A 25,074-nucleotide genomic window follows, 5' to 3' on the forward strand; every position below is an offset into this window, starting at 1 on the left:
TTTGCTTTTTTCATTCATTAATCCATCCATCCATCCACCCATTCATTCACCCATCCATCCATCCATCCACCCATTCATTCACTCATCCATCCATCCATCCATCCATCCAGCCATTCATTCACTCATCCATCCATCCACCCATTCATTCACTCATCCATCCATCCATCCATCCATCCATCCATCCATCCATCCACCCATTCATTCACTCACTCACTCACTCACTCACTCATCCATCCATCCATCCATCTTCTCCCTGCTGATTAAAATCGTCGTTCTTCCTCCACATCAATGTTTCTGCATGCAGATCAGAAACGTCCATTTTTATCCCCACCAAACCATCTCCATCAACACGGCGCCCCCTTCGGGGCTGGTGGTGAACTGCAAACTGGACTTCTTATGACTTCCTTTCAGCAACGTTTCTTCTTGCTCTCCATCTCATAAATGTTTTCTAAAACCTCTCAGGGTTTTACAGAACAGCTGGATGTGGACTGGATTTTTCAATCAGATTTATTTCGTAAAAATATAGAAACTCTTTGTCCCTTCTTTCCCTCTACTTCACAGGAATTAACTCTGTGTTGGTCTTTCATATAAACGTAATCTTCTTGACGTGTCAGGGTTGAACCTCAGAGGGACTTGAGCCCCATGTCATGTTTGTTGTTTTTATTATTTCTGTTTCCTTCCTGCTGCGCTGTTAAAATGCTCCAGCCGCGTCCTCCCGCTGCTTTCTGGATCGATGAAGCTCTGCTAATGGGGTGACATCTGCCAGCTTGCATGAGTAGCTTAAAGACTTTCTTAAACACAACAAAAACACGAGGGCGGAATCTGCTTTATTCAGCCAAACTGGATTTCATGCAACATTTAACCCTGAACTATAGAAATCAGCAGATCCATGCCGCTGTTTTCTGTGATATTGACATTTTTCTAAGCCAACTTGTGCAGGTGTTGACTTAAAGTCTTACGGTTTTTTTGTCCCCACAGGGTTGAAGAGATGAAAGCAGAATTAAATGCAGAAGCACAGCTTGATTTTAGAGGAAATGTTGTTGTTTGTGTGTTTTCTAAGATGAGCTGGAGTGGATGGTGGAGCTGTGTGGCGCTGCTGTAGTTAAAGACCCACTTGTCCTTGACGGCGAACAGGTAAGAGTCTCCCTCTCCCACCTGATAAAACAGTTTTTAATATTATATCTGGTTCTTTATCTGTATCTTACATAATTTATATCTTAATTTCCTGCTTTCTGAATCAGATTTTTTTTTTTAATTATGAAAATGTAAACTGATTTGCACGTTTGCTTCAAAACATGCATTAATTCGCCCCTTTAATTTAATAAATTTGAATTTAACTAATACACCTGAGGCATAAAAATACATTCAGTAATCAAAACTGATAGTTGAATAAATAAAAAGAAAAGTTGCTCCTTTTTTTGTTTTGTTTTTAAGAACAGTAAACTGCAATGCCTGTTTGTTTAAAATTATTTCTTACATCTGCAATTATATATATTAATTTTTAGTAATACTAATGTAGCAATGTGCTTTAATTTAAATTTTACTGGTGCAAATTGAATTTATTAGTTGTTTCTCTATACATTTATATTTTATATTTTCTGTTTCTTTTTAAAACAAACTTGAACTAAATTTAACATGTTCCATATATTTGCTTTAGTCATCCAGCTGTTTAAAAAAAAATTAAAATATTTTTTTAATATCTTAATGTTTCATCTGACTTTGGATTTTTCACTGTATTTAACTGAAGTAAAATTTAATCTGATTTTTAAACATTTTTAGAATAGAATAAAATAGAAACGGCCTTTATTGTCCTGAAAAAGTTTTTTAAATATATAAAAAATTAAGATTAAGGATAACGTTGCACATTGGTAAGGAGTTGGTAATTATTCTCATTCAGTATGTCTGGTTATTATTTACAATTATTATTAATTATTATTGTTATTATTGTCTTGTTATGAGAATTAGCTTGTAACCATTTTGTTTATATAATATAATTTATTTGTTGCCTCTTTAGCAGATTATATTGAATAAGTACATGAATATTATAACATGGTTTTAATTACAGATTGTTGGTAATTATTGAGTTAGTCAGTAATATATTTAATTAAATTTAGATAAGAAGTAGGATTAAAAAAGTGTTGACTTGTTTAAATCAATAGTAGTAAATTAGATCATTATTTTGTTCTTGGTTATGTTTTCTCTGTCCGACTGATTGTTTTAAAAACAAGTTAGAAATAAATAAACAAAAACAATAATAATGTGTTTATTTATTGTTAAATTTCTACCTCAGAATATTTTATTTATTTCCATGTTTTCCTGACAGAAGTCCCACCAGATCGTCGTTGTTCAGCCCAGATCCGACTCGTCTTCCTCCTACAGCGGTGAGTATTTTCTGGGAACTAAACCTCGTTCTCACCTCCATCCTGACTCGGCCCGGATCGTCGCACCTTCCTGCGTAACTCCGACACATTTCCAGCATTTAACGACGCGACGGGAGCGTCAGCAGCGGTCACATAATTCGAGGTTCAGCCAGAGGTTATCCAGAAATAAAAGTAAAAGACTTTATTTTAAAACGTGATGCCATGTTTTAGATGTTTTACTGCATTAGTTTGTTTAATAAACTACATTTGTACATGTCTTACCTGGTTAAAAGCAAATTTACTTTTGATTATTATGTTTTTCTTTACGATTTAATCATCTCAGTTTAAACCTTTGTAGTTCAGATTTTCTGTTTTAGCTGCAGCGGATTTTAAATTACTGGGTTTTTTATACCGTTGAAGTAAATTCTCACCTTAACTCATTTAGACTAATCTAAAAATATATTCATATATTTCTAGATAAACGTCAAAACTCAACTTAATGTTTATAACCAGATTCCCAAAAACCCAGATGGCAGCTTGTTGGAGCAGCTCTGTTGGTTCTTTTTGTTAGTTTTTTTTTTTTTGCATCCTTAATTATTCAGCATTATTTTATGCTTTTGGACATTTATGATGTGTAACCATGGCAACAAGGTATTGTTTTTACAAGGTGAAGCAGCCGATTAGCATCTGAAACGCTCAATATTACCCAAACAACAACCCCCAAATCAAACCCACATCGCCTACTCCAGCATCTCTTGAACCAGTTTTCTAACCATACGGCCAGAGAGACTTAAAGAGGAACGGCAAAAGCAAATGAGGTGGATAAGCAGAGCTCTGGTGTCATCCAGGACACGTTGCTGTGAAACATTGACTCTACCGACTGGATATTGAGCTGTTAGCTTGTCATGACAGTTTTCAGTCAGAGGCTGCTTCAGATTCGTTGCAACACTGACTGCTACAGGAGATTCTTCCTGCCGATACCATCACCATCCACAGCGACATTTCTGAAGATTTTTGGATATGAGTTGGCTTTTAGCAATAAGCAATAAATACATTAATCACATCGTTTTTCCCCTTTTTCTCTCTCTCTTTTTCTACCAAAAACTGGATGTTAAAAGTTTCCAATCTGCTGCTTTGCTCTCAACAGCCATTTCTTTTGAAGGACAATTTTGTTCACAGTGATTTCATAATTAATTTTATTTGTTGATAGTATTGTTTTGTTCATTTATTCTGGATATTTTAAATATCCAAATAAATGGATATTTGATCTTTGAGATCAATAATATAGTGCTTGAAAACCATCTCAAAACAAGATTTTTATCATTTATCGCCATAATTTCTGGGACAGTTTATCGTCCAGCTGACTCGTAATTTTTCTTTGAGATAAAGTATTTCTGAATTTAAGCCATAAGTTACATCATCAGCTGATTTATCACTGAAGCTTTCTGATGTAATGTGTTTATGTTTTAACCTGTAAGACAAAACGCTGCATAAACGAACCACATCTAGTCCTAATGAACAGCTGGGAACAGTCTGCACTCCATCCTGTGGCTCTCCGTAATGAATCGGTCTCCGCTCTAATGACTGTGGAGGATTTTTAGATTACATGTTTGACCGCTCTCGTCATAAAAACACAGAATTAGGAAACTTTAGTTACAGAAGGCTGTTCGTTCTGCCAGCTGAGATCATGTACACGTGTAATTTCTGACAAGCAGCGCTGTTAAAGTCCTGCATCGGGGTTTGGTTTAGACTTCTGACATTTGTCAGTGAGCTAACGATCTAAAATATACCTTCTGTTTTTGGCTGCTGTCATGAGTTAAAAATGTTTTCAGCTTAGCCACACGTCCGTCTCACCCAGATCCGCTGCGTTAAGCAGAGATTTCCTGCAAGCAGGCCAGCGGTAGAGCATGCCGCTCCACCTTTTCCCCCATTAGAGAGCGGATTTGAGCAGAAATGAGCCCCGATCCGGAAACGGAGTGAGGAGAGCGACCCGCGAGGAAAGCGATTGTGAAGGAAGTCAGGGAGCAGAAAGAAAAATGTCAGATTGTAGCGAGGGGAATGTCAAAACAAGTTGGCCACTTAAGAGAGAGGCTGCCACAGCGCAGAGAAAGCTGGCAGCTTGAAATGGAGAAGAGAGCAGCTCCAAACCCCCTCCGTCCCTTCCAGCATCCTAATTTTCACTCCTACATATTTAATGCCGCACGCCCTCCTCTGTGTCCTCTGGCACTTATAGTCCAGGTAATTGAACAGCCTCTCGAATCTCCCCTTCCTGCACACTAATTGAAATCACAAAGTTTTCCTCTCAGTCAGTCTGTTGCATTATTTAGATTAGGAAAATTATTGTGAAAACATCAGTTAAGACTGAATGTAAATCAATAACAAATCATAATAGACACATGGTCAATAACAATATATATTACAAAGATTTTCTAAAATTTCATATAATTTTACTGAACCGCAAAGCATTCTGGGGGGTTGTAGGCCAGGGGTACTCGATACGTTGATGGCAGAGTTAAATAGATCAGATGACATTTTGATAAAAATAGACGTCAGCCAATCATCCTCCCCATGTTTTGTTTTACATCTGGAAATTTCATGTGTGCGCACAACACTGAAGGTCGAAATGACAATTCTTTTTCTTGTAATCTGTAGCCGCGCTGCCGCGGTAGAACGGTTACGCTAGCAAAGTTAAGCCTGGAAATGTATGAATTATTAATTTAGTCACAGCACATGGACAAATGACGCAGAAAAACCGTTGAAGAAACAACTCAAAACCACTCGTATTCTTATTTTTTCTCGCTTTCTGTGTCGGCTACGCTACACACAGACTCGTTGCCATAGCAACTGACTACTCCGCCACAAATGTATCACGATTCAACACCAGAAAAACACTCAAACATTTCCCACTCAAAGAGCAGAATATTCAGGCTGTTATAGTTTTCTGTTTTCTGTCTTGATGTTTATTTTGCGATTATTAATAAGTGATCGCTGTGGTGGATTAGCTATCGCTGCTACAAGCTAAGCTAACAGCGGTGACTGATTAGCTAATTTAAACTCCTGCTCTACTGATGATCTGTCAGAGTTGGTGTGAGGGTTGCTGGTCTTTTCTTCTTTTTCTTTTTTTTTAACCGAACCAACTTGGAACCAAATTCCACATCATATCTACGTTAAGGTTGTCAAAGTCAAGCTAGCATAGATGACATACTTCCCTCTCCCTCACAAATTATTTAAAAATATATATATTTTTCCTGTCCTTATCTAGTTATCGTAGAAGCAAATCACAGCTTCCCTTTTTCTTTTATATATCATACATACATCTAAGATTTAGTGAGTTATATTAATAACTTGACATCTAAAACCAGTGGTAGTCATCGTCGACTAGCAGTTTTTTTTTCCATCCATCTACAATAAATTTAGTCCAACACTCTTACCAGTTGGTGACGGTAATGTTTTCTGTAGTTGCTTGCCAACTGCCATTAATATAAAGAAGAAGAAGAAAGGCCTAGTTCTGACACTTTATGACGACGACGCTAACAGCAGCAAAACTAGCTTCATATCAAGTTGGCTCCAAATTTTAAATCTCTGTTTTTCTCTTAAACTTAAGGAAGGGTATTAAAAAAAATCTCGGGAGCTGGACTAAGTAAGAAGAAAAAAAACGTATCACTTTCATACGAAATAAAACGTATAAAGAATCCTCAATATGTCTATAAATATGGTTTGTACTTTGTAGTAGATTATTTTGATTTGGTCATTTAATAAATAGTTGAAAAAGTGTGAAAACCCCTGCTTTAGCTGCTCCACCTCTCACTACCAGATAAGTGAGAGGAGTGAGGCCAACTAGCTCGCTCATTCTTTGGTTACCTAGCAACTCACTCACTCTTTGGTTACCTAGCAACGGCCTGTGGAGTAACTTAAGCAGCAGCAGTTTAAGGTTTCACCTTTGTTTATGGAATATTTATTATTCCTAATGGCTCAATAATTATTAATCATCTTATATTTTATACCTTAGTTTTAAATTAGTGTTTTATTCTCAGACTCATCTGGTGTATAAGGTGTGTATATGAAAAACATTTCAAAACAAAAAAGTTTTATATTTTAATTTATCTTGTGCCTTCTGTGAAATGTAAAATACTATCACGAAAAAATATTAACAGTACTAAATTGAATAGTGAATTTAAGGTGTGTTTTTTCAGTTTATTTGTATTATTTTTATCTCCAAAGTATAAAAATGTGCCTTAAAAATGCTTGAAAAGTTCTTTAATTTTACTGTGGGGAACATAAACAAACCCTGCTTTCGACTCCTCTGGGTTTTGGGGTCATAGTTCAGATATTATTTGAGCTTTTCAGATGCTAATCAGCTGCTCCCAGTTGGGAAAACAATGCCTTGTTGCTACCTGAACCTACCTGCGGTTCTTTTATTCAGCGGGCTGCTTTGTGCTTGCAGGTCTGTCCAGGAGCGCCACAGTCGTGACCCGCGGTTGGCTGCTGGATTCAGTCGCTACGTACACGCTGCAGAACTACAGCAGCTACACCGTGTGAGGAAACACAGACCCAACCTGGTTCTGTCGTGCAATTCTATTTTAACACCCATTTCTGTAACTAAAGCACATCGACACTCTGTTCTGTGTAAAATATGTCTAAAATATGTATATAAAGTGATATCAAAAGCAACTGATTTGAGTTTTATTTTGGGTTTATTGCTGGTTTTAAGTTTCCAGCGCATGTCAAAACATGTTTAGGTGAAATAATTGTCTTTAATTGTAGTTTAGTTTTTAAAGGAGTATAAAACAAGATCAAATAAAATCACAGGAAGGACAAAACCTCAATTCGTTTATTTATATAAAATTATATTCCGCAGGTTCTGTAGTTTAGCAGAAGGTTTTAAGTTTAAAAATATTATGCTATTATACCATTTCATGCAGGAATCCTGATATCAGTAAGATATTTTTAGCTTAATATTTAATTATTACTGTATAAATCTACAAAATGTAGAAACAACCATTTTAAATAAACAAAAACAACAAATAAAATTGATGCTGTAAAAGGGGCAAGCTGAGGCCAAACTGAAGCTTTTTGTCATCAGTATTTAGTAGAAAAAGACAAAAACACTCATTCAAATGGATATTATTGAGCTCATTTTAATTTATTGTGTAATAAATTGATTTATTGTTGATTTCGACAGACATACCTGTAGATTTGTTTTACCCAAAACTCTTCAAGTGGCGTAGTTTTAGTTTCACCCAGATCAAATTCACTAAAGAGAAGTTTTACATTTTAGGCAATAAATTGCTTATTTTTTTATTTATGCATCATTATTGTAGAAAGCAACTCTTCTTCTTTCAATGCCACTGCAGACTCAACGAGTTCATGTTATAGAAAATCCACATCTGTACACTCAGTGAGTCTGAAGGGCAGAGAAGTAGCAGAAAAACACTGAGCTCCTGCAGCTACACTCAACTTTTCAAGCAGAATGAGCTTTTGCCTCAAGGACTCAAATCTACTTGAATGACTGCGCACCACACCAAGCCTCACACAGCTTCTATTTAAAGGTCAAAGTGATGTTTGTTAATACGACTGGCCCTTTTTTTCCCAGTCAGAAATGGTAAATCACATCTGCTCAAAGTTTACACAACCTAGGTTATTCTTCATACTTCAACACAAGTTGGATTTTCTTAATCAAATCCCAGTGAAAGAGCCTGAAAGAAAAGATTTTATTCAAACCGTTCTGCCATTTGAGTCGCTGACATTTGGTTGCAGGATAAATACAAACGCTGCTTTTAGTCTCATTCATTGCTTTGACAATAGATCCCTGAAAACCAGGTGGCTGAAAGAGCCCACTCGAAACAATAATGTCAGCCTGTTCGCTCTGAGGCTTTTTAAATGCCAGATGTACGGTGCCAGACGCCAGTGTACCAGGACCCTGCCCGGTCTTTTGTTGTTGTTTTTGTTTTGTTTTTTTACAGTGCGGAGCTCCGACCAACCATACGCAGCTCAGTAAATGTGCACAATTGCGGTGTTTCCTTTATGTAAGCAATTAAAATCACACGATAAGTCAGTAAAAATCATGGCATGTAAACCGGATCATATGAAATACATTCATAATCCAGGAATCAGAGGAGACATTGACGTCTTATTCAGTCGTTTGCTTGACGAGCCTCTTATGGTGCGTTCACACCGAACGTCAGAATCGCTCCAGGCGGACGGTGAGAAGAGACTCCTTATGTGTCCTTCAACTCTTCCACCATCTCCTGCGTATTTCGTCTAAATTAATAAAACGTGACTCAACGGACGAATTTGGGTAGCTCAGATCCGGGGAAATATTTTCAAATAGTAAAAGTCATCATTTACTCGACATTCCAACTTTCTTGCTAATCGTCTTCCAAGCCTTTCCATTCTTGTCTCTGTAGTCATAACTTGATTGGTCGCAGATTGTAGGACGAGAGCGAACTTCAACAACTAGTTTATTCTCCATGTTTTTTTTTTTTTTTCTGTGATCACGTCTGAAAATGCACCACTATGTTCTGGTTGATGCATCACGTCGGGCGGCGAAAGTTCAACTCGTGCAGCCCTTAACGCGACTCGCCCTCATCCTGCCTCCTCATAGACTTTGAATATAAACCAGACGCGCCTGATGCTCAAAACACGTTGGTGTGAACGCACCATTATACTTGGGCTACAAATGAAGCGTTTTGGTAAAATTGTAGTTGACGATTTTAGAGAGGAGCCATGGATTCAACACGTTGGAATGATGCAACTTTATATGAAGTCTGTAATGCTGTGAGCTGTACATTGTCCTGAAAACAAACAACAACAAAAAAAACATCGTCATCCTACCACTTCCTACCGTCTTCTTTGTGGTTTGTGCCAGTAGTAACATCTGACTGTTGATCATGTGACTCCTATAAGTTTTACAGTTTTACGAAATACATCCATTTTGATACGGCTGAAAAATCGCCTCATCCTACTTCAAAAACTTTTTACCAAAAAACTAGAGTTTTTTTTTTTTATTGGTGTTTCCATTAAGCGAATATATTCTCTTAATTTCAATTTGCACAATTGTATATTCAATGAAAATGCAGGAAATGGGTAATTGCGCATATTGACCATATATAACAATATAAGTGCGCAAATTTAAATTACCCAAATAAATTTGCAAATTGATCACACCTGGGCAAATTGAAAAATAAATTTGCTTAATCGAAATATGCAAATTTTGAAAAAACTTGTTTTTTGATCAGTTTTTACACAAGAATGAGGTGGTTTTTATTCAGTAGCAATATAGATGTATTTCGCAAAACTGCAATGGAAACACTTTTTTTGCATCACAGGAGTCACAACCAGAAGTTACTACTGGCAAAAACCACGAATAAGACAATGACGGGAAGTAGTTGGAGGATGTTTTTTAATATGAAACTTGTTCACATGTGCAAAATTGTTTTTTTGACATTAGTTTTATTCAGATTAGCCATGGAAACACAGCTAGTGTAACATTAGCATTTATTTACATGTTTACTAGATGGGTGTTCCATTTATTTATTGATTTCTGATTATCTAATAGCGCAGTCTGATTGTTTTGGACTCAAACCGAGCTAAACAGCTGCTGGTTAAATCAGTTTGATTTAACTCAATCTTTTGCTCTGTTGGAAACATGGCTACATCCTTAAAGGTCCAGTTGAAACACAGATGTGTGTGTTTTCCTATTTTAAAACTGTGCAAATTAAATTTGAGCTTGATACCGGCACAGGGTAAGCAATTCAATTGATTACAGTGGCTGAAAACGTGTTTGAACCTGAGTGTCCCACTGCTTAAATTAAGTCAGGTCATGAGGAAACCACCTGATGTGTGTTAACCAGCTTCACTATAAAAAACTGAGACGTCCCTTTGGTTCAATAACAAAACAAACTGATGTGAAACACATGGTAGAGTTTAATAATAAAAAAAAAACTTATCAGGTTTCATCCTCTGTGTGTCCAGATCGTGATCAGAGGAAAGGAAATTGATCTCACCTTCCAGTTTGTTGATGGTCAGTGGGATGGAAAACAACATTTGGTCTGTTGAACAAACCCAATGTAGAACAAGTCAACTTCTTGAACCCAACGTTTGGGTTTTATGCATCGACCTGTAGGTCGGCTCTAAGCCATTTAATTCACAACCAGTTCAAAGATAATTAAGTGGTCATAAGATGTTGTTTCCCCTCGTAGATAGAGATCTGTGTTCGAGCTGAATGTCTGTGTCAAACTATTCTCAGTTCCTGAGTTGTCAGACGACGTAGACCGACACGTCCCATACGGACCACATCTCTGTTCCACATGGGAAATCATCACACAGCAATCTGCAGGCCCATCTGGACCATTTCACTCTGCTTATTTGTTTTTTGACACGACACATCTGTGTGCAAACATGTACAGAGCAGACCGGTGATTTGTTTCCAGCTCCCCGGGGTGTTCATTTATTCCCCTGCTAAATGCAATGGATGATGGATCTTTGTTGGGGAAAAAATGAGGCACGTAGCTTCATAATAAAGCTGTAAAGTTTTTTTCTTTTTAAAGCTACCATCTGATATGTCATGATTTTTAGAGATGCATGTTGGTTGGTTGATTATTAGTTTGACTGGTGGTGATGCAAAACAATCTTTTTCCAATCGGTTAGGGTGCGGGAGTTGCTACAAAGGGAAGTAAACTTACATTTAGCTATTTTCAGTGAGTCAGAAGAAATACAGAGATGTAAAAAGCTTCTAGTGGCATTCAGGCTGCAAGAGAGTGAGAGAGAGCAAGACTTGAAGCAGATAACAGAAATGCTGACTGTTTTAGGGGTATGGTGCTCTACTTTTGATGTTTAAGCTTGCGACCTCTGTCGTAAAACAAGCTAGATATGGAAATCACTTTGTGAATACCCAAGGAGATGGCAGTGTTTGTTTTTACAGAAATAAAAACAAAACATTACCATTTACAGGTGATTAAACACAAAAAAACAGATTCTAGCCCATTTTTAAAACTTTCTATAACCAATAAACTTTCAGTCACATTCCATGTCTGGTTAAACAGATTTATTTTATTTTGTAAAGAAAGTATGCATAATATTTCATTAGATACAACTTTTTGAGTCTATTTCCATTCAGTTACATTTGGTGACTTCACTTTCTTCCAATCAACACTTCCAATTTTCTTAGCAATCAGCAATAAAATGTGTAATATATATATTTGGTCAGCATTAACGTCAGCCGGCACAACTGAGCAATTAAAACATTTGAAGGGACTTTCTTTTTACTAATTTTCTAAATGTTTTACTTAATATTTTTCCAGTATTCAGGATGACTGGTCAATCCCACAGAATTTATTGGCAGATTTTTCTATGAAGCATAACTACAAATTATTGTAAAAAAATAAAAAATCGCATATTTATTCCAAAAACCATAATCTAAAATATTTGATTACAACGCAGTTTTGGCTAAAATTCTAAGGTAAAATGTTATTTGACACGCTATTGGCTGGTGTTTGCATATCAGCCAATCCTGGACCGCCATTCATTTCCCAAAAGCTGATTGGCTGTAACCCCCAAAGACCGGATATGAAGAAAACCGTTGATGTTACCCGCAGCGTAGTGCGAAGACAGCTTCGTTTGTATGCGTGTGAAGATATTTTTGGGATTTGAACTATTAAAATAAACGATTTTTAAAGGGGGGGTCTTAAGTATTCACGGATTTTAGCGAACCACGGGCAGTTAACCGCACTGTTACAGCAGATTTCTGCTCTCTTAAAGCAGCGGTTTTGTAGCAGCTGCTGTCATCCAAGCTAAGCTAAGCTAAGCGTATTTATTGGCATAAATGGGTCAGAATTCTGATTGGTACATTTCAAATTATTTTATATTTATTCAAAACTGTAGAAAACTCACAGCTAGATGATGTTACAAGAGGAGAAAAACTAACCACAGAAATCCACAGCTGGGTAGTTGGAGTGAAAAAACCTGACTCATGATACTCTAATAAGATCTCACACTAAAATGAACCATTCACACTGACATTCTTCCCCATGTAGAAAAAAACCAGAAGCCTAATGAGAACTTAATCTCAACTGTCGTTCCTCTGTGTCGGTCAGTGATTTGAATTCATGTGCTCCAGATATTTTCAGATGTTGACTCTCTGGAGTCATGCTGCTGTAAATAATGTGTGCACTTGTCCATGATGACCTCCACGGCTCTCTCTCAATTGGCTGCTGTGATCGTTGTCACATCCTGGCGTGTTTTTAACCTTATTTTAATTCTTTTGAAACAGATTCTGAAAATCAAGCACCCTGGTTTTTCTTGCAAGCAAATCCACAACAGCTTTAAGAAAAATCTCCAATTCCATTTTTTTTATTCAGGTTTTTAAGTCATATTATTGCCATAACTCTTCATGAATTATCTGACAGTTTAGGCATGACTGCATTCCGGGTTGTATTTGCACTTTAACATCCTTTCTGTCTTTGTTACATAGAGGAAGTCAGACGGTGCATATATTTTTAATCAGCTCAATTTTACACACAGCATAAATGGCTACTGCATTTTTAATAGCTCACTCTTCCTCTTCTGGACATGGTGACCGTTTGGCTGGTATTACTATTGCGTTGTTTCTGCGTTTCCTGGCCCCATGTCGCTTCTCCGCCCTGATGTTGAATTTCAGCAAAAACTGAACCGAAGAGCGAGCATCTGGGTGCGTTTTTATGGTCACTGTTGAAGCAGGAAGCACATTAAAGTTGTATAAGGGTTGAGCCTCGGTGGTCAGTGTTCAGTGCTACTTTACAGTGGAGTTAAAATGAAATATCAACCCCACTCTAGTTGGCTTTGAAGAAGACAATGGTGCATATAATAATGTGAGGGAAAAGCAATATATTCAGCCTGATTCTGGTTCTGTTTAAACGAGAACAATAACAAAAATCAATGGGATTATTTGTAGATTAATCCAAATATCTGTCCTGATCCTTGTAGGCAAACATGTGAAAGAAGATGCTCTGATCTGATGGGACCAAAATGCAGAAAACTAATATACATAATTCAAAGCATAATCATGTGCTGGAGTGGCCTAGTCAAAGTCCAAGTTTAACACAAATGAGAAACTGTGGCAAGACTTTAAAGAAATCCTAACTGAATTTGAGCTATTTTAGCATGTATGACCCAAAACCACACTCTTTAGATGAACAAAATTTATAGAAACGCTCCAAAAGACTTGCAGCAAAAGGTGGTCCAATAAAATATAGAGTAAGGGGGACTGAATAAAAATTTGGTTTTTAGTTTATAAAATAACTCAAAAACAAAGGGCCAAGTCAAAGTCTGCACTCAAACAAACTGTTTATACTCAAAAATCCTTCAGTTTGGCTAAATTAAAACAATTCTCCAAAGAAGAGTGGGCCGGAGTCCCTCCACAGTGATGTAAAAAGCGTTTTTTGTCATGTATTGTGCTCTCTATGAAGAACAAAATTGGTTAACGCTCACAGAAATGCATGAAGGTGTAAAAAAAAAACATTTCAAAACAAACATTTCCGTTTCCCACTATAAAGTTATTTAGATTGGAGATGGTTCAAGACCATCTCCAATCTAAATAGCTCCATTCTAGCTAGCCGTTAGCCTTAAAGGGAAACTATTATTCAAAATTCACATATTGCACAATTTTATATTTCTATTTGGATCTCAACTTCTTCTACAAACAAGTGCTCAAAAATTCACACAGCTGTTTTTTTTTTTTTTCCAGTAAGTTGATGTTTTTTGGTGTTTTTGAAATGAGCCGTTTCAAAAACCTCCCAATTGATAAGTCACTGCACCGTTACCTAGCAACATCAGCCAAGATCCAGAATGTCTGGTCAGCTGTACAATGGCTACTGGAAAAGACAAGAGTTTTGTTCTTGTCTTACCATCCAAAAACCACTTGCTGCATTCTTGTTGATTGTGTGCAGGAGGCCCCATGTATGCTTTTCAAAGATTTATGGTTATATAACTGTGCAGCTGTCTGAAGCTGTTTTCACCTGCGAGTGTAAACATTGAGATGGGGGGCGTGGATTTAAAGTGATAAGACTCCCTAAAACAGCAGAACTGAGCAGACTAAAATCTCATTATCTAAGAAGGATTTTGTGCAAAAAAAAAAGAAATGAACAGGCTATAGAAGTTATTTTATTTATTTTTTTCTCTCTTTGTGAACGAACGCCTGTTGATTAGGTGGTTAGACCGACTGAACAATAACATGCCTGAGTTTTGAGGAACAGGACCAGGAAGCACATGTTTTAGCTCATTCTATCTAAACGCAGTAATTCAACCCGGCTGTGGTCAGAAATGCTGAGCATCAACAAGAAAGTTACTTTGCTTCTGTGCAGCAGAACTGGTTCATCTCCCCCCTCGTTATCTGTCTTAATCCAGGGCTAAAACACAATCCCCTCCTTGGGCAAGAAGAGAAATCAGCTGCATTTCTTCATTTTAAAAGTGATTCAGCAGATTTTACTTTACATGACTTTTCAAGGGATTTGCTGTTTATAAAAACTGTCTTGCTTTCCTTGGACACTAGTTTTCTTTAAATTTCTTATTTCTCAAAGAGAGTTTCATTTTTCATCTCATGACTTCACTTCTTTAGTTGTAAACAACAAGCAAACATTCAGTAATATTTACTTATAAAAGTATTCATATCCCTGGATTTTTTTTCACACATTTTGTCTTAGTGCAACTACAAACTGCATTTTATCAAGATTTTCAATCCAAAGAGCCACTTTCACCCCAGTGTAGCTAAATGACCCATCTTATCAATATCTACTGTATAAAATGTCATTGTTTACATATTTTTAAGCAGGACAATACATATTAATGAACATTTACATGTCAATACATAAGACTATAGTAGAGTTGCTAATTTCCTGATTGGCAAAAATGGTGAAAAACATCTAAGTGACGGTTCATGTGTTAAAATGGCCAAGTCAAAACAAAACTCATGATGTGACTGAGCTTGGGCTAGTTTACAAAGAAAAATGTGCAAAACCTTCAGTCTGAAATCTGGTAGACACACCATATGCTTTTTATTGAACTTTACAAATATTACTCTTATGTGATGGTTTGAACCTCACTTAATTTCCCTAATTTAATTATTCCTTTTAGGTTATTTCATATTTTAAAATTGTGCTTATTTGCTGAGTCAGAACCGCATTTATCTCAGGAAAAAGCTTCCAATTGTTTTTCATTTTCCTCCTCCATTTGCGTCATGTGAATTTGCTTTTCTTTTATCCTTTATTTTCTCTTTTCTTCAGTTTTTCTCTTAAGCAAAGCGAGTCCCTTGACATCACAAGGTTTTCAAGGTTTACTTTCATGCCTGAAGCTGCATTGTATTCTAATTACCAGCAGTACCTCTGCCTACACTTGAAGCTAAATAATAACACACACACACACACACACACACACACACACACACGGCCACTATTAATTTGTATAAATATGGCTGATTTGTAGTTATAATGCCACTAATAGGAGCCCTCATGAGTGCATAGGAAGAATAAACGCAAAGCCTGAGGTTTCTGACACAGCTGCATCCGTGTAGCAGCTCAGAGAATTATTTTCTCTTTCTGCTCTTAGATCTTCACCCTTCTCCACCACTTCAAGCTCATTTTTCAAAAGCCACGTTATCTTTGGTTGCCTTTCACACACAGATCCCTTTTTAGTTAATGGGAAGCACCTGAAAAATGAAGGCCATTAGCCGGATTATGCTCCGCAGCGGTGGCTGAATTTGAGTCGTTGAGGCCAGGTAAGGTTGCTGGTGGAAAAAGGATGACTATTTGCAAAATATGCGACGTGTTTTAGAATCGCCTGTGTTATCCTTGGCAGCAACAAACAACAGGCTGAGTGGAGTCGGTGCCTGAGGCTAGGTCATTTTTAGCATTCAAGATTTTCCTCTAATGTAATTTGACTTTTCCCTGAAAGGGGCTGCAGCTGGTTTACTGTGTGTGGATGTTTAAAACTCAGATCTAATGTCCGTGCTAGGGACGCAAGCTATCGACTAATGTTGATTTAACCAAGGATAAATTAATAAGCGGCCAATTTAAAAAAAAAAAAATTTGTCAACCCCTTTCCGTAACATAAACGGCTACATTTTTCATAATATCCTGAATTTTAAGAAGCAAACTGATATATCTTAACAATTTCCGGAGTCGGTAGTATTACTGTGATGACTGAAAAGACATTTTCAAGTGATTATATTGCAAAACAGAACCGTTCGAGTTCATTGTACATCCCACTTCGGAATCTGTTAGGACCATCATATCATCTCTCCGCCATTTTTGTTTCTGTATAAATGGCTGCGCTTCGGGAGGATGACGAGCAGCGCCCTCTTCTGGATGGCGGACAAACTACAACACTAAAAGAACGTCTAAAACGGACATTAAGTAAATCCAATTTAAATCTATTAATCGTATCCGCGCAGATAACCAAAAGATCCTAACATTTATGTTGTAAATAGCATTACTTGGTAAGAATATATGCTAGTCACACACGCTCCTCCATGTTTGTGGACATCTTTTCCCACCTGGATGAGGTTTTGTCTTGGTTTTTCCTCCGGCATGCGGAGTGACCTCACGCTCCCTGCATGGGACCATGGCAGCGATGCTGTGAAATGTCACTTTGCTGCTGCTCACAGAGGCAGCGAGTTGCTGTGGGGTCTCATCCATTGTGGTGGGAAACAAACTGGAACAAAAGCCACATTTAAAGGTCAGACCGCAAAGCTCATGAATACAGACCAGATTGGCTGCATTCACTTATAAAATCAGAGCATTACATTTGGATTGCTGTATTGAAGGTGTATGAAAGCGCTATATGATTAAATTTACTGCTTTATGGCACCAAACTTTTTGAGAAAGGTGCTTTTAAAAATCCTGTTTCTCTTGACCACATTATTTTTACACAGTCATGTCACAGGTTCATATATTTCTTATATATTTGACCATCATTTTGTTGCTTGTCAGTAAGGGGGGCCAATATATTCTTAAAGGTTCGTTGCAATATTTTCTGATAACAATAAATGTGTCGATTGAAAACTATTTATAAACTCTTGTTTACAAACTTAATTACAGTATATTTGTGTTTAGTATATTTGTGCTAAACACAAATATACTGCTATTTGTGTTTAGCAGTATATAGCTAAACACAAATACTGCTCCTGAAAAACAGTTTGTGTCACTAAATTGCACATAGTCACTGCATTTAAAATGTTTTCAAATTTATTGATGCTCTCATTGAATAAACGGTGGAGAAAGTAGTAAAAATAATCCCAGTAATACGGACAGTTTTATGGAGACTTTAAATCAAAAATCCTAGTGTTAAGAAATGTATCACAATAGACAATACAATAAATGCCCATCACTATTTTCAAGATGTGCTAACACCTGACAGAGTATAATAAACTCATTGAATACGCCATTAAGGTTCTCAGTATGTTAAAATGTGACATTTTATAGCTTATTTGTTTTGTATTTTTTTGTATATTTTGCTTCAACTCAGGTGAAAATAATTGCAATAATTTTGATTGACGTAATAAATGTGGAAAGCATCTTCTGTACATTTAATTAAGATAATTGCATTACCTGACATTTATCTGAATATTATTGAATAAATGAGAAAATATTTTTGAACACTAAGCAGATCCATTTTTTTTATTTCAAAGCTGAATGAACAACATAATATGCATCCTCATGAATCCTTTCTAGACTTCTCCACACAGAACAAAAGTAAGTACACAACATCTCAGGTTATATAATGAGCAATTTTCTTTCCATATTAAAGCACTTGTGGTTTAAGAAAATTAGTGTTTTATTCGCCCATGAGGTTGTTTTTAGGTTTGTTTTATTTCAGTTTAAAAGAAAACGTCATTCTTCAGTTTTTACAGATTTCTCAGAGCTCTTTTGTGCTTCATTTCCTGGAACATGAAGACAAAAACAGGATTTAAAATACAAAACTATTTATTCTTCAGTTCTTCCCCACTCACTTTGCTGCGATTTGTTTTTCAACCAAACAGTTCCTGTCCTTTGTTTATTATTCTTTCTTGTAAAAGCTTAAAAAAAAAATAGCTTCAGCCACATTACTGGCCTCCCCAGGATGAATAGCACAGCCAAAAAGAAAAATGACAAGCAGAGCTTTGCAGAAAATTGACCACAAAAAAAGAAAAAACAAAAATCACTCAGAGCTCCATTCATTTTCTTTTTTGCCATATTGTTCTTATTACAGTGCAAAAAATGTGACGAGAATTCACAGATAAATTATAAAAGTTTATGTGCAGTGGAGCTCATCAGCAGACGCTACATGAGCACGCAGCTTTTCGCCCGGTCCTTCCTGATGGCGGGCGGATGTTCGTGAATCTCAGTCCGAGGCGGCTGCTGCGAGATCCGCTTGTGGGTGCGACGCGTTGTCGCGCGTTTGACCTGCGGCCGATGAATGTTGAACACGGAGGCCAGCGTGGTGACGTGGAAGACGTCGCGGACGCTGTTCTCGGAGAACTTCGAGGTGCACTCGGTGTAGGCCACAGCGCCGATCTGCCGCGCCAGATTGGTCCCCTGAAGACAGAACACGAGTCTGTTACAAAAACTAGTAAATTATTACTTCATCTGCTAACAAAGACAGCGCTGGGAATTTCATCAAACCCCCGCCTTCATTTTAAAACTAAACTTTTCTAGACGTGAAGTTCCAGAGTTCTGTGTCATTCTGGAAATTTTCAAGATACAAAATACCAAAGTTCACTAAAAACATAAAGCAGATGTTTCTAAAGTAGTGAGGCTTTAAATATGAAAATAGGAAAAACTGGGAGGAAGGAAGGACCGAAGGACACAAGGAAGAATGGAAAAAAGGACACGAAGGATAGAAAGACAAGATTGGAAAGGATAGAATGAATTACAAAAGGTTGGAAGGACACAAGGAAGAATGGGATGACAAGATTGGAAGGAAGGACAGAAAAGACACAAAGAAGGATGGAAAGAAGGACACCGAGGAGGATGGAAAGAAAAACACAAGGAAGGATAGAATGAAGGAAGGATGTAAGGATAGGAAGAAAGACAAGGTTGGAATGAAAGACAGAAAGAAGGACACAAGTCTGGACATGAAGGACAAAGCAAAGATTCAACTAAGACAAAAATCAGGAAGGAGAACAGGAAGGAAGGAAACCAGACTCAAAGAAGGAATGACAAAAGGAAGGAAGGACAGGATGGAGCAAAATATGAAAGAAATGTCAAGGAAGGAGAAAAAAAAGGATACAACAAAGCGAAGAGGAAACCAGAAAGTACACAAATAAAAAAGGAGGGAAGAAGGAAAGACAAAGAAACAAAGAGGGCAAGGGAGGATGAAACATCCATATTTTCCAAACTTTTTCATACAACGAGGAACCCTGCAGCTCCCAAAGTGAACCAACGGGCCTACAATGGATTATTGTGTCAATTTATTTCACACCAGATCATCCACTCGGTGCTGTGGTGGATGTAAGACCGTTGTGTTTGGTCATACAGGGAGAAAAACAAATCACTTACGGTAATAAAACCCTGATAGCTTGTTGGGGCAAAGGGAAAAAACTCCCAACAGCAATAAAATATTTAAGGACTGTCTTTACAGCCGTAAAACACCAACATAAAGGTTCTGTTTATTCCTGCTGGTGTCCAACACCATCCTACGGTCAATTACAGAAGTTTTTATTATTAATAATACTTAAACTTTTCCACCATTCGTCACGCTACACAGACTTTAGTGTGTTTTATTGGGTTTTTCCGTGAAGGGGCAAACCCAGAGCCAAACGTAATTATGAAGTGGAAGGAAAGTGATGCATGGTTTTCCAATGAGTTTAGAAGGGAGTTAGATTTTATTTAGGGGTGTATGAGGAAAGGGGGGGTGCATCTTTCCTCATACACCGCTCATTTCAGTTTTGCTTTGGTGTGTCTCTTAAAATCCTCAAAAAAACAAACTGAAGTTTCTCATGGTAATGTTAAAAAGTTAAATTAACAAAGTTGTGTAAATTTGGACAAAGTAAGATGATATGAAGTAAAAAAAAGTAACTACACATCTTTAAATTTCATAAACATTAATTCTTTGCTTTATTATGTTCACAAAAATGTGCCTTTTGTTAGCATTTATTTTACTTTGATGCCTTAAAAAACATTAAATGGTTCATTGTGTTAAAACATTTTATTAATTTACAGCATCAGCTTTTCAAAAAAAGTAAGAATCAGTTTAAATGTATTTTTTCATAGAAGAGGATTAGGACCACTGACAAAAAAGAAGAAAAAAATCTTAGAATTCTGAATTTGTTTTTTTCAGAATTGATTTTTCTTAGAATTCCGACTTAAATATCAGAATTCTGACTTTTTCTCAGAATTCTGACAATTTTTCAGAATTCTTTTTTTCTCAGAATTCCGACTTTAGTCTCAGAATTATGAGAAATAATTCAGATTTGTTTATTTCAGTGTCTTTAATCTGTAATTTTTCTCACATTTCAGTCTCTATATAATGTCTTTTTTTTGTTTGTTTTCTTTTTTTTTTTTTTTTGCTGATTGGACAAATAAGTCAAATCTTTGTGGCCTAAAAACAGTTTAGCACACTTTGATTCTGGTAATCAGTCCTGGATTTTTGTCTCATTTAATTGTACTCAAGTAAGAGTAACTCTATACTTTTAGGAGTATGTAAAAATACTCCTAAAAGTAATTCTTTAAAATAAATGTAGCTGAATAAATGTAAATAGTTGCAACTCTGCATGCATCCAAACCTCACTCCATCTGTGCAGGAGCTGAATTCATGAATACTATGGATATTGATTTCTGCAAGCTCATCGATCCCACAGAGACGCACCAAACTGACAGCCAACAAAGATCCTTTACTTTTTGCTTAGCAAAAAAAAAAAATTAATTTGTTGACAAAAGGTTGCCAAGAAGTGTGATTTCACATTTACATGGAAATAGGCAATTAAAATTCATGCATGCCGCTGCTCATTGCTCCGAAACACACAAACAAAACAATTGCTTTATCACACAACCGCTGTTTGTCTCCGTCTTTGTTCGGGTTCCAGGTCCTTTCTTACACTCGCCGTGTTTCTGTATTTGTGAACGTTATGATGTGGAGCAAATATCATTCTCCAAATTCATTTTCAGAAGTTTTGTTTGCGTGCACAAGGGAGGAAAGTAATCACTCCTATTATGACTTTCCTACCGAGTTTCCAAGTAACACCAACAGATGACTGGATTAAATATTGTGTCATCCAGAAAGCTAAGAAAGCTTTAGCTTCAAACAAGCGAGTTAAGGTGTAGCTCTCACCTGTTCGTGGGTAACAGGAATCAGTCTGTGTTTGGAGAGCTCTCTCATGACGCTGACGTCCGTCCTCATGTCCAGCTTGCAGCCGACCAGGACCACTTTGGCATTCGGGCAGAACTCCTGCCTCTCGCCTTGCCACTGCGTGTCAGATAGATGAACATTAATCACTGCACTCGTCTCTCAAAGTTCATTCTTCTTCCACTTTGTTTGGTTGAGTGCCTAAGAAAGATGCATTTCGCCTCTTTTTAAAGAAACCACCCACAGGTGTATGAAATTTCAACAGCAAATGGTACAACACTAACAAAATACAACATTATGGATTTCCACCACAAGATTTCACAAACAGACAAAAAAAAACATTCAACTTCTATTTGGAGAATATCTGTTAATGATGACATCACAAGAGGTAGCAGGACAGCTAGCTTCCAGGTGATCAGCTGCTTTTAGTAAATTTGTTGCAGAGGAGGTGAGCTTGACTTTTGTAAAACAGATGCATCAACAACTTGGTTTGAAATGACTTCTGCAGATTATAGATTACAATATAAGGTTGTTATAGAAAATATGAGATCATCTCATGTCTTACAGCTTTACACGAGAACGTCCTGCTCAATGTGTGGTGGCAAAATATATGTAAGTTTTGATGCAGGTTTTATTTAAAAAAAAAAGGCAAGTTTACAGTAGTTATTTACATGTAGCGATTTCCTTACTTGTCTTTCCCATTTTGAAGAGCAGCTAAGAGTCAAATGGGCATCTGTGTAGCATCATATTGATACCTTGATAAAAAAATGTAATCACATTGATCAACTTAACTTAAAAACAGTTTATTAAAAAATGTTTCAGTTTTATTTATAAGAAATGCCACAAAAAAAAAAATCACATTTTGTTCCATTTGGGTTTCTACTGCTTTTAAAAACAAGCCGGTTTTTGGTGTCTGGAAAATGAGCCGTTTCAAAAACCTTCGGAATGTAACAAATCCAACTTGGCAACCCTAGCCCTGTTACCTAGCAACCCAAGCTGAGCTCTGCCTGATGGCATCGTACAATGGCCGATGGAAAAGACACGTGTGTTGTTGTTGACATACTCTTCAGAAACCACTTGCTGCATTCTTGTTGGTTGGGCAGTGAGAGATTATACTGCTGTAACAGAAGGCATAATTATTTTAAGGCCTTTTAAACATCTTTATTAGGGGAATTATTGCTGGATGATTTGGCTGAAAAACGTATCACAATATAAGCGTTTTACATCAGTCTATATCACTAATTGTTAATTAGTTTTTTTTGGTTTCTGAAGTAGTATCTCAAACACTGCCAAACTGGTGGTGTGAACCTCCCTGCTTCATGCCGTTGTTCATTTCTAAGTAGTTATGAGGTATAGTGGCGAAACCACTATACCTGCAAGTTACTCCACAGGTCGTTGCTAGGTAACCAGAGTGAGCGAGTTGCTAGGTAAGCAAAGAGTAAGCGAGTTGGTTGATTCCACCAACCTTCTATAGCTGATCATGAGAGGTTGAGCGGCTAAAGTCTTTCCTCTGCCTACATCCCCCAGAATGCTGTGTGGTTCAGTGAATATTCTATCAGATGTGTTATCTATTGATATTGATCGCGTGTCAGTCTCGATAATATATTATTGCTTCGTTGTCCAGCCCTAATGGACGGTTACTGTAAATTTACTGAAGCTGTTTTGCTTCAAAATGTTGCTCTCCGTCTCCGGATTTGAAGACAAAGATGGACAGCGCTCATTACAGACCACAGACATGACTCATGCCACTAAATGCTTTTCCTCCATCTTTCTCCCTGAGACTCCTTTTAGTATCTTCCCACAACGAAACAGAGGCTGATCACTGTTGCTCCATTTGTTGCCTCACAAAGACGTCTTGTTTTCTCCAGTTTGCCTGGCCGCTGATGCTGGTATGTTCTCCAGCGTCGCTGCTGTTGCCTTTTCAACAGCCTTTCTCGCCGTGACTGTGTGCGCAACTGGTGAAACGCAGTCGTTCACATGAGTCACAAAGGGACCATGGGAAGAGCAGCTTATTGTCTGCGCTACTGTTAAGAACTGGTGCATAAAAGAGCATCAGAATGAGGGCTGCTGGAGCAGAGAGTCTGGTTCATGAAAGGGACAAAATGAAGCTTTGTTTTGCTTTTCGCTTTTTCCTCAACTGGCAGTTCTGTCTAAAAATACAAGCGTGACCCAGGATGGTGCAAAATAAACATGCAAAAACCAGTTATGCAAAGGTGGAGCTAAAAGGAGGATACAGAAGATTGAATTTCATGGGTTCAGTCATCGGTTAAAAAACAGCTGCAGTCACAATAACTAGTTGTTGGGATTAGGAAGAAGATTGTGCCATCAGAAAACTCAGCTTCAAACATTTTAATTGTAAAAGTTTAGTTCTATCTTTGTTCTAAAATCACAAATGTAAGTAAAACAACTATAGTTCTTTATTTGAAAAATGTCAAATTTGAAATGCCAACTTTTTTGCAAGTAAGTTTTGCAACTCTAAGCACATTTCATTGAGTAGAAGCGAAGACAAAATGTAAAAGTTAGAGACCTAGGCACTGGTTAGAAAATGTTTTGTCTATTTTTAGACTAACCTTTATTTTACCAGGTAAACCGGTTGAGAACAAATTCTCATTTTTAACAACAACCTACCCTGGAAATGTCATATAGAAGAACACAATACAGCACAAAAAGCAAATAGCACAACAATACTCATACTAGCAAAAAAAATCAAAGTATTTGTAAAATAATAAAATTAACTTATTTTATTATTATTTCTAGTAGGTGAATAATTTAAATCCGAACCACATCTGTCATTTTTTGTTTCTTTTTTAACAGATTAAATTAGATTAAATAAACTTTATTGTCCCCAAAGGGCAATGTGCTTTGCAGACAGCAGATGAATACATTTTTAAAATTGCAGAAATTACAGTATTTTTGTAATACTGGTAACTGTTTTTTTATTATTGATCATTTAGGTATTGATCAACAATAAAGCGTAACAATTAAATCTTGGAGCAGAAGGTTAAAAACAAAGCAGTGAAAAACAAAAGTTGGTTGAGGAGTGTAAAAGGTTTGAGGCTGGCGGAGATATTTACGGACATGAGAGATGGAGACTGATGAATAGACCGAGAATGGAGGAAAACAAGGACAACAAAATCAAGTGATAAGCAGTCAGAGGGTATTTTCGTAGCTGAGCAGTGCAGAAAGAAAGAATGGGAGACCTAAAAGGAAAACTGGAGAGTGCAAACATTGATTATTTGAAAGGCTGTCAGAAATGGTGGGACACAAAGATATTTGAGGATGAAAGCTTTCAAATGGAAAGCAAGACAAAAAAAACACGAGATGTCACGGCACACCTAAAATTACAAAGTTAGGAGGTCACAAAAGGATAAATTACTTTTAAATAAAAGTGACCACTCAACATGTCACTTTGGCATTCTGT

General features: G+C 37.0%; 2 protein-coding genes and 1 long non-coding RNA gene across 3 annotated transcripts in view; 2 read left to right on the plus strand and 1 right to left on the minus strand.

Moving 5' to 3' along the window:
• The window catches only part of LOC106948321 (BRCA1 DNA repair associated), a 47,735-nt gene extending 40,704 nt beyond the window's left edge, over positions 1-7,031 (plus strand). The window contains exons 19-21 of the mRNA XM_015033926.1: positions 1,061-1,134; positions 2,324-2,381; positions 6,805-7,031. Of these exons, the coding sequence (XP_014889412.1) occupies positions 1,061-1,134; positions 2,324-2,381; positions 6,805-6,899 (227 nt within the window). The 3' untranslated portion in view covers positions 6,900-7,031. The remainder of the gene's footprint in view (positions 1-1,060; positions 1,135-2,323; positions 2,382-6,804) is intronic.
• A 2,919-nt stretch (positions 7,032-9,950) lies between these two features.
• Positions 9,951-24,356, plus strand: LOC106948323 (uncharacterized). Its single transcript, XR_001425150.1, has 3 exons — positions 9,951-9,963; positions 15,871-15,876; positions 23,034-24,356. It is a non-coding gene; the product is annotated as an uncharacterized LOC106948323 (long non-coding RNA).
• The window catches only part of LOC106948322 (rho-related GTP-binding protein RhoN), a 33,653-nt gene continuing 26,557 nt past the window's right edge, over positions 17,979-25,074 (minus strand). The window contains exons 4-5 of the mRNA XM_015033927.1: positions 21,639-21,773; positions 17,979-18,904 (exon numbers count right to left, since the gene is read on the minus strand). Of these exons, the coding sequence (XP_014889413.1) occupies positions 18,650-18,904; positions 21,639-21,773 (390 nt within the window). The 3' untranslated portion in view covers positions 17,979-18,649. The remainder of the gene's footprint in view (positions 18,905-21,638; positions 21,774-25,074) is intronic.

This window comes from Poecilia latipinna, unplaced genomic scaffold (genome assembly GCF_001443285.1).
Source record: "Poecilia latipinna isolate Pla-1442-1.1 unplaced genomic scaffold, P_latipinna-1.0 Scaffold282, whole genome shotgun sequence".
Classification (NCBI taxonomy): Eukaryota; Metazoa; Chordata; class Actinopteri; order Cyprinodontiformes; family Poeciliidae; genus Poecilia; species Poecilia latipinna.